This window comes from Octopus sinensis, linkage group LG2, assembly GCF_006345805.1.
Source record: "Octopus sinensis linkage group LG2, ASM634580v1, whole genome shotgun sequence".
Lineage (NCBI taxonomy): Eukaryota > Metazoa > Mollusca > Cephalopoda > Octopoda > Octopodidae > Octopus > Octopus sinensis.
The window spans coordinates 120679884-120690973 of record NC_042998.1 but is presented as its reverse complement, the minus strand read 5'-3'; the positions used below and the strand labels follow the sequence as shown (position 1 = coordinate 120690973).

The following is an 11090-nucleotide window of genomic DNA, read 5'->3' as shown; positions in this document are numbered from 1 at the left end:
AACTTTATCTTTACCACCTGTGACATTTTCGTTGACTAGGCTGATTTCTCCCCTTCTCTCTTCTTTGTTTCATTTATTTTATCTTTCTTCCTTATTCTAGAAGTTGTCCTTTTTCCCAAACCCCTGATCTTGTTCCATATCCTCTCTCTCTGTAGCCATTATTTTTGCTAGCTCTATTATATGTACCACATTTGCCAATGTTTTCTTGATGAGAGGAGCCACACTTTTTGGAATATCTTCAGATCTTTGCAGTCTGGCTGCCAATTTTTGAAAATTCAAAGTTTATTGAAACTTTTAAAATTTGATACATTAATGTAGTTTTTCAAGCTGAATCTCAGGAGATATTTCACTTTTTACCAGAAAAAAAAAAGTTATAGAGGTTTAAAGTTTGATAATTTTCACTCAGTCACAAATCCTAGTTTTGCTAGGAGACTTTAATACAATCTGCGATGCACGCATAGTTTGTGTTGGCTTCAGACCAGATAGGACAAGTAACCCTGGCTTCTGGGATCTGCTAAGTTATTTTCAGCTAGCAGATCCATATAGGCTGGAACACCTGGATGCTCCATTGTGGACGTGGTCAAATAGCGTTGAGTTTTCCAAATTGTATATAAATAAGATTTTAATTAGAAAAGTAGACATATATATGTATATTCACTGCACCCTGTATATATGTATATATATATCTATATATTACCCTGTATTTGTATATATATATATATATATATTGTTTTGCAAGATTTTTGATGTGAAATCGTGTTTTTATTGGCTAAACTGGCAAAATGACCATTCCTAAATACAACAATATATATATATATATATAATTCTATTTACTAAATATATACATGTTGTCAGGTATTGTTGTGGGTACAAACACAGACACACAAACACACACACACATATGTATGTATATATGATGAGCTTCCTTCAGTTTCCGTCTACCAAATCCACTAACAAGGCTTTGGTCGGCCCAAGACTATAGCAGAAGACATCTGCCCAAGGTGCCATGCAGTGGGACTGAACCCAGAACCATGTGGTTGGTAAGCTAGCTACTTACTACACAACCACTCCAGCGCCTATATATGTATTTAGTAAATAGAATTATAAGCCTTCACTGTATACTGACTATAGAAAATAGTCTAATATTATTACAGCATATAAATCTCCATAAGTGAAAAAAGTAAGCATTAGTACATTTGAAAATGAACCCACACCCTCTTACTTTTGTGATATGTGTGATGACTGATTACATGAACATACTCACTCTTTTTTTTTCTATCAAATTTAGGAACAATGATTTCATATTGGCAAATTTGTAAACATGTGCAAATTCTGAATGAATTATGAAAATTTTGTAAATAGAATTAAAAGCTTTCATCATATACTGACTATAGAAAATAGTCTAGGGCATATAAACCCCTATAACACTTCCCACATGTACTAATGCCCATTTTTTTCATTATGAGTGTTTATAAGCCCTAATATTAGACTACTTTCTAGTCAAAATACAGGGAGAACTTATAATTCTATTTACTTTCATGCTATTCCAGTTTTCTCAACTGTAAAAATGAGTTGCGATGTCACTAGTACTAAGCTGTATTGGCTTTTGCCTTTTGGATAGCATTGGTGGCATGGAGAGGGGAGACTGGTATGCGTGGGTGACTGGTGGTCTTCCATAAAACAACCTTGCCCAGACTTGTGCCTTGGAGGGGAACTTTTTATGTGCAATCCTATGGTCATGAATGACCAAAGGGGACCTTTATCCTTTATAAGTAGGGTTAGGGTTAGAAATGGGTAAAAGAGATACTGTATCCTTGTATAACTGATGGGTGCTTTATTGGTGTGCAATGCTGAAACTGAAATACCTCAGGAATCAAAATCTATATTAGTGTGTTACAAGAAAAATATGAAGTGTAGAAATTCCTGACCTCAGAAATATCAAATGAACTGTAAAATGGAATAAATTTATTGCCTCTATTTAAGCTTGTATCAACAGGTTTATCTACTACAATTCAGTGTGATACAAACACTAAGGATGATAGGTACTCTTAGTACATCTTTAGTGGTCTCAAACTGACAAACAGTTATTGAAATTAGTCTCTAAATGGTTGTTCAACCAGTTAGAAATAGTAGCCAAATACTCCTCAAATCACAGTCTATCATCTTTTGACTGAATAATGTGATCCTAGAGACACCATATCTGAAAAGCAAAAAAGAAAAAAGATGGTCACAGCTGGAATGACCTGAGATAAAAAAAAAAGTAACAACAATAAGAAAGTCAAAATAAAAACTGATTTTGATAAATCGTGAATTTTTTTTAACTATCTGGTAAGAAGGGGCAGTTGTACCCATAAGCCTTTTTAGGGCCTGTGAAACCAGAGGGAGGGAGGAAAGAAAGTTTATTTAAACTGGAGACCTGGCTTGAATGCCTGCAATAGAGTGGACTTCTGTATAGACATACAAAAGCTAGGAGATAGTATTAAACTAGGTAGTGCAATAAGTCTATCACTCAAATAAGCCACAAAAGGGATCTAAATCCAGAATGTTAGAGTAAAACCCAATACCACAAGGCACCCCATCCAATGTTATAATGATCCTGCAAGTCCACAGCTCTAGACTGGTGCTTTATTATAAATCAATCCCAGAAGAATGAAAGGCAAAGGTGACATCGGTGGAATCTGAAACTAGAATACTAAAAGCCAGAATAAATACTGTAAGGCATTTCTGTCTGACATTCTACCAGTTCTTCCAGTTTCTATTTGGAGCAAAAAACACAAAAACAAACAACAGCAGTAGTCATTGTCATCATCACCACCATCACCATCACCTCGTTGCTTAACTTGCTTAAGCCAACAAATTTCTAGATGTCCACTTTGAGTGATGTGGCATGGGTTTGACTTGGGTTTTAGTTACAATTATCTCCTCTGCATATACCACAACTACAGATGATAGCAATAGTTTTCTCACCGAACTGGTCATTAAAAGTTGTTTGTTCATCCACTCAGCATTTGTGATATTTACTGTTGATTCAGTAAGTTCATCTGCCAAAATACTTCACATCCACCATGCTGCATCCTATGATTTCAATGTATCCTGGCTTGGGTGACAGAAGCCAGAATAAAACAGAATTGGTAATACAATCAGCCATTGTTGATGTTGATGAATGAACATGAATATGGAGTGAATGGAAAGATGTCATACACTAAAAGACAAATGTATTTTTATTGCCAGTCATTTCATTATTTGACTACAGAAAAACAAACAAAAAAAAAACTTCTTCACGGTGAACGGTGAACGCAAGCCATGAGTCTATGAACAACAAGTTAACACCATTTACTTCAATGTATAATGTTTAGCCCAGATTCTGTTGTTAACCAGCCGGTTAGACCAAGGTTCTTGACTTGCTTCCACACATGCATTGGATCAGCAAGAAATGAGTTCTTTGTATGTATGTATATATATATATATTACATACATATATGTATGTGTGTATATATATGTGTGTGTGTGTGTGTGTGTATGTATAAATATATATGTTTATATATATATATATATATATATATGTATATAAACAAAAAAAAATACAATAACTGCATCTCAAGAAATGTTCCATGGTTCGGAGTATGTACCAAATGTGGAAGAGGTCAACAGGACAGGAGTGGAGAGGACAGGTGTGATTTGTGAATTGAGGTAAATAAATGGAGAGGAGAGGGCGATGAGGGTAGCTGGGATTGGGTTGACAGAAGTCTGATAGAGAAATAACAGGTAAGAAAGAAAAAAAAGGAAGATATATAGACTGATCGATTTTTAGAGAGATAGGTAGGATGATAGTAGAATAGATAGACTGATAGATGCATAGATAGATAGATAGATAGACAGATAGAGAGCAAAACAGATAGATTCTAGGAGGTAGGTAAGTAGTTAAGTAGACAGATAGATGGCTATGAAAGGCATACAGATATGTTGGTAAGTAGATAATTAGGTAGACAGACTGATATATAAATAGATAGGTAGGTAGGGAGCTATATAGTTGAATAAATGAAAGGATAAATAGATTTATAGATAAGTAAATATACATATACAGATAGATAAATAAATAGATTAAAAGAGAGAGAGAGAATTTAGATAAAGAGGTGTATCTGTTGACACTAGAAAATTGTCAATGTTTAAGAAAAGAAAGGTTTAATAAATATTTTCTGTTTACTAATAATAAAAAAAAAATAAACAGAAATGAATAAATTCTAAGGCATGCAGGCACACACACATACACACTCACAAGCACATATACACATACATGCATATACATTACAAACATACACAACACACAGAGTTTTGAAGGGGGTAGAAGAAAGAGATGTAGAGGTAGTGACAACAAAAGTTAAAGAGAGAAACTGAGAGAGGATGATAGAGAAAGAGAGAGAGAAGGGAGAGGAAGAAAGTGAGTTTTCATTTAATCTCTGTCATTTTATTTGAAGAATATTCTGATGTCTGGACCAAGTTTAACTTTATTTTAGAATATTCCAGGATCTATATCAGGTCAAGGCTGTGTAACCTGCCATAGAGAGTCATGTGATAGGGGGGATGGTGAAGTGGCTAAAATATCAGAAGGGTGAGTGAGAGAATGAAGAGCACATTTCAAAGAAGGGTCACTGAGCATTTATTGGAGGGAATGGGGCTCATCACCAATGTTTCCTGGAACGTGAAGCACACCTGTGCACAAATGGAATCACACTGCACAAAAACAAAAAGAAAGGTATATTTGTTAGAAACAGTTGCATGGTTCTTAAAGAGTCAAGGATATAATTAGACAAATGTAACACTTTAAGTGCACAGCATCTTCATGGTTACAAAAATTGGATGGTGCCATGAGATACACACCTGAATGACCTCATTAATTCCAGGTGTACATGGACTCAAGAATTTAGCAGAAACATGATTGTTTTTTTGTTTATTGTCACTGGGCAAGTTTGCACATTGTTTTAGCATTTTGACACATTAAAATTATTGAATAATATTTATTAAAGGGAGTATAGTGTTGGTGACACTTTCAGAATTTTATAAAGATTAGCTGAGATTAGAGAGGAGTGAAAGGGTTGTCAATTGTTTTTAAAGTATGCACCTGTTGAAGGTCATGAAAGGTCAACAGTTGAAAGTCATTGTTTAGAGTCATGAAGGGTCATCGGTAAAGTATGTAATAAATACACTACAGGATCAACAGTTTTGTTATTTTATTCAGTAAGTGAACAAAAAGAATGAAGGTCTTTTGTTTGTCTTTTTTTTTGTAGGGTTAGTCACCATAACCTTTGAGAAACTGAAAAAATAGGAGGTTGTCTCAGAGTGAAGGCTTGTGAGCAGGAAACCCACTAGTTGAAACAAACAGAAGCAAATTAATGAAGCAAAACAAAAATGATGGGAAAGAAAACAGCAAACATAAAATTATGGAAAACGTAAGAATCATTTGTGAAGACATTCTCTCCTCCAGGGGTTGTTAAGTAAATAGGAATAAAGAGATGAGGGTAACTACTACATGAAGAGGAAGGCAAATGAGATTTTGTAAGGGTCCTTCTTAAAGTGGGTTAGGAGTATTACTGATTAAATGAACTGAAGTGGAACAGCCACAGTCAGAAATTACTGGGAGCTTAATACTACTGGTATAGGATTGGGAGAGATAACGCTTACCATGTAAGTCTCCAAGTGGTAGGTGAGGAAATGGCCTCTAGATATAAGGGTAAATATGGAAATAAGCTGTTCTGAACCAAATACAGAATGTCTTTTGGCAAAGCATAGCCCCTGACAATCCCCACCCCCAGCCTAGGGTTACAAATGAAATCAAGGGAAGTAGCATGGTGTATGTGTAGTCACTGACCAATGGTGATATGCACACATGATACTGAGGAAAAGAACCTCTGTGAGGTCAATGGCCAACATCATAAAGTTCCTGAAGTGCATTAATGCTAATATGTATAGATCCAATGACTAGAGACATCATTAGCCAATGAAAGATTTCAGTGATTCACATAAAATTCAAATCCAAACACACTTCACTAGATGATGAGGGTAACACTATATTGCTTACCAACAAAGAAGCTTCTATAAACTTGCTTGATCTGTGACATAGCAGCCAAATCACCCTCATATCATATCATACCATCTTAACCCTTTAGCATTCAGATTCCTCTGTCAAGTGTAATATTCCTTTATTCACATTGATTTTAACCCATCATGCATTGTTTCATAGCTTTAAGATTTCATTGATGTGATTATTATTTTAGAATCACATTGTAGGGTAGGTGTGAGAGGCTGGATCTGGTCTGGTTGAACATAAAACTGGTGGAATATTTGGGCTGGATATGGCTAGTTTAAATACTAAAGGGTTAAATAAAAGATACACCGAACACTCTACTCTCAGACACAATAAAATTTGGGATGGTTGTTGACTGGAATACCTTTCAGCATGCTCAATGAGGGCTGACCTGGGGTTAATAATTATATGGTTTAAATTATAAGTAAAGAATTATAGTTTCTTTCTGGTTGTTTTCTAAAACCATCACCATATCATGATTTCAAGAAACATCCATATGACATTACTATTAACTCTCTTCCCATGTCATCCAAATGCAACAAGACACAGAATGGAAAATGAACAATACATTGTAATGACCAATAACAAAGTTACTTTATTGCCTATAACCGTAATATAATGCTATTGCTAATGTACTTTATCAACCATCATCATCACCAAACCCATTTCATGTTATATTGACTCTTATCACAAATGTGTTTGGTATTATCCTAAACATGTTAGTGTTATGCTTTCAGTGTTATACAAAAGGTCTGTATTACCCTAAACGTGTTTGGTGCTATAATAAACACTAATTGAACATATTAAACATAGTTGTGCCATACAAAGCTTATCTATTATACACTGATTATTTGGACTAGTGCTCTCATTTTGGTTATACAATGCACAGTAATTTCTAATCTAAGAGATTCATATAAAAATTACATTAAGTTTTATAGTAAACATGTTTTCTTTTATACTAAATATATCTGCTACTAGACTAAACACATCTGAAAATACTCTAAACATTGCATGGTAACAAAACACTGGGTACAGTGCTGTCACTACTTACAATAATGAACCCTTTAGTAGTGTGTTACCTACATATAGTTACAAAGATCAAGCCATCTTCAAACAACTTGGTATCATACTAAATATGTTCAGTGTTATACTAAACATGTTTGAAGGTTTCATAAATACATTTTCTGTTTTACAAAACATGTATGTTAAACTAACTACTTCTGATATTATGCTAAACACATTTACTGTTATACTAAACACATATTCACACCTGCTTTTAATAAATGACTTGAGTTATGAACACATTTATCAGTTGGTTATAATTAACCACATTGCATCTTACTATACTACCCCAGTAGTAGTCAACTATACTATATAGTATGTACACTAATAGAGACTGTATAAAAAAAAAAGACACTGTAACACACACCCTTATTTGGTCCAACCTTACCTCTAGGTGGTCACTTCATCTGCTAGAAATAGCAACCATATCTATCTCAAGTCACAACCTACTGTCTTCAGAAAGGACACATTAGATAATAAAGTCCAACATATACCTCTAAAATGACAGGAAGGTCATAGCTGGAATGTCCTCAGTATTAAGCATGCTTGATCAGTGTTAACAGGGGGAGCAGTTAACTACCACATACTGGCCTCACTACTAATGTCATTGCAACATAAATAGGGATGATACCGTGTTGCTACATCTAAACCCACAAAGGGTTTACACCAAGCACTGCATTAGTTGGACTTTTACAGTGCTACAGCTACTTACAATGAAGAACCATTCAGCATATATAACCGCATGCAGCTATGTTGACTGAGCCATTTTCAACCATGGATGAAGCACATGGCCAGAGATAAGATGCTACTCTGTATACACAGCCATCTGTATAGCTCTACTACACTATAACATAGCAAGTAATATTCTAGTAATATAGTAGTTAACTAGTATACTACAGATTATCATTATAACTATTGTGTGTGTACTGGTATGTATGTATATATGTATGCATATATATATATGTGCTTGTATGTAAGTATGTATACACATACTTATGTTTACGAGTAGCTTATGATACCAGTGATGTTTCAACAAGTCCCTTCACTGTTGTTTTCTTCTTTTACTATCCTCACCCCCAAATACATTCAAACACTGACCTCCCATATCAACATCACCAGAACAAAGGTTGCTTAACCTAAAAATCGAAAAGTCGAAATGTGGAAGAGAGCATTTTTCATGCTCACCCTCCCTCACACACACATACATACATACAAACATAAGTATGTAAATACATTGCAGATATATTTATATATATATATGTATGTGTGTATAAATATTACACACACACACACACACACATACGTATATTCACATAGGCACAGGCATGGCTGTGTGGTTAAGAAGTTTTACTGCTCAACCATGTACTTTTGGATTCAGTTAAACTGTGTTTTCTTTTGTAGCCTCAGCTAACCAATACCTTGTGACTGAATTTGCTAGATGGAAACTCTATGTACAAATGTTTATGTGTGTGTGTGTGCACGCATGAAAAAATGGTGAAATTTGTTGTCATTCCCTGTTAGCATATTGTCTGCTAGCTCTGCACTTTCAAAGACATAGGGAATTAAAAAGAATCCCTTACTTGAAAAATAGGTAAGGGTTAATGACAGGAAGGGTATCTGGCAGTAAACAACACCTCAATAATATGTATTTCTGTAATCTGTTCTAGCATGAAAAAAAAAATGTAAAAATGCAAGAACATTTTACATACATTTTACTTATACACCTATTATTTACATACAAATATACATACATACCTATATAGAAACGTGATTATTAGTGCTATTTGACAAAGTAGGAGGCCATATTGTTAACTGCTTAGATTTCCAGTAGTATTCTGGTACTTGCTTTTGATAAGATAGGGAGCAATACATTTGTCGATAATAACCCACAGAATACTACTGGTTGATGCCTGAGATGTTGCAGACTATGTACTAAGTCAACTCACCCTTGCTACTGCTGGGAGTCTACGATGTCAACATCATTCTGAATGGTTAATTTCAAATTTAATCCTTTTGCCACCACATCAATGTTGAAATATATTGCCTTTGTTGCAATTAATTTTGAAAAATAATGAAGAGTTATTTCTAACAATAACAGTCATTATGAAGCTGGCATTTGGAATATGTGCTAACATGAAATTTTGAGGGAAGGCTTTAATTTAGATTACTTTACAACAACAAATCTGTTTCAGAGAACAAAGGACAGCTTCAGGTGTGTTGGTATTAAAGAGATTAACATATTCATAACTTCTTTTTCTCTAAAATATTTAAATGTTTGAGATGGATTAATGCTATTTTAATTTTTCAAACAAATTAACTTCAATTTCTTAAGAAAATACTTAGGAATATTTGCATCTACACTATGTTTTGATTGGTTTGATCTCTGATTGTCAATGGTTGTCTTAGTAGCAAACCAGGTTTGAACAAGTTCAGAAATGGTTATTTTGAATCTGTATGATGAACACACTCAGGAATGAGACACCAGATGACAACAGAAGATCAAGCAGCTTCAAGCATATAAATGTAAAATACTGAAAATGCTTTTAATTCTAAAAAATTAAGAGACAAAAAACCCCCCCTTTTGTTTGTTGTCTTATTTATCTCTGTTGTATGTCTGTGTAAAGTGCAAATGAAAAGAGTTGATTATGACAAAGTAACTCTAATAGTTTAAAATAACCCCAGGAGCAGCCCACACTCACAGAAATAAAGTCAAGTAGCTAAAACCTATTGAAATAATACCAGGGAAGACCACACCCAGCTAAACAACCTCAGAGGTTACACCATCAAAATAATCACAGAGGCAGTCAACACTCATGATTACTTACTCCAGAACGACAATGATAATTAAATAGATGCTTTACTCTTTTGGAGGTAAATATTTAGTGTTGGACAGCAACAGCAAACTAAACAGAAAAATTATTTTACACACACACACACACACACACACACACATGCATGCATGCACACAACGTATGTATATGCATATAGATGTGTAAGTGAATGTATGTGTGTGTAAATGTGCATGCATATATATAATATATATATATATATATATATAATATATATATATTGTGTGTGTGTGTGTGTCTACAGAACACATAAAAAAGCCAAAAAAAAGGAAAAAGATAGAGGAAGATTATGGTGATGAATAGTTTGTATTTGTTGAGTGATGTCTGACAGCTATATAAGAAAAAAATTATTGTATGACATGTCAATAGGGAATCAAGAGATTGCTAGAGTTTCCTGCTACAGCAACACACTTGTAAGGTAATGAAACAGTCTTCATGTTTGCATGGCTACTGCTGTGGAAATGGACAATAAATGAAGACCCACCCACCCACCCATCCTGTTCAGTGAGCCAATAAATCAATATAGAACTGGTCTGACAACATGCAATGACACATGATGATTGAAAAGGTATATTTGGGAATGGAGTCAGTCGGGTGAGATTTTGAAAAACAAAGTGGGTGGGGATGGGACACACACACCAGTGGAAGAAAGGGGTATAAAAAGAAAAGATGGTGGTGTTGGTGGGAGCATGTTTTGAGTGTCACTCAGTAGTGGATGAGGCAATTGAGTTGAGGCACATCTGAGACAGCAGACGGGAACAGTTTATTGAGATCAGAGTAGTGAGGAAGATGGTCACTATGATGTCAGCACTACAGCACACAGCCCTCACTTCAGTGTATCGCTCTGAAATAGAAAAAGACAATGAGAAAGATATATGTGTGTGTATATTTATGTAAGCAAACAATGAAAAAATAGTTTGTTTATTTGTCCAAAGCTAATGAATAATTCACTGTTAATGAGAGTGTCTTGCCATGTGCTTGTTACAATAATCTTTTGTTGCCTGAATGACTGCACCATTACCCCCACCACCACCACTGTCACTATCATCATCATCATCATCATTTAATATCCACTTTTTCATGCTTGTATGGGTTAG

At 34.6% G+C, this 11090-nt stretch overlaps 1 protein-coding gene and 1 long non-coding RNA gene across 11 annotated transcripts in view; both read right to left on the bottom strand.

Moving 5' to 3' along the window:
• Positions 1–1936: 1936 nt before the first annotated feature.
• Positions 1937–10166, bottom strand: LOC115231895. Its single transcript, XR_003883559.2, has 2 exons — positions 2968–10166; positions 1937–2200 (listed from the first exon to the last, which is right to left on the bottom strand). It is a non-coding gene; the product is annotated as an uncharacterized LOC115231895 (long non-coding RNA).
• A 568-nt stretch (positions 10167–10734) lies between these two features.
• Positions 10735–11090, bottom strand: part of LOC115231823 (kalirin) — a 567567-nt gene continuing 567211 nt past the window's right edge. For all 10 annotated transcript variants that reach the window (XM_029801773.2, XM_029801756.2, XM_029801786.2 and 7 more), the window contains one exon: positions 10735–10837. In XM_029801773.2, coding sequence (XP_029657633.1) covers positions 10820–10837 — 18 coding nt within the window. In that variant the 3' untranslated portion in view covers positions 10735–10819. The remainder of the gene's footprint in view (positions 10838–11090) is intronic.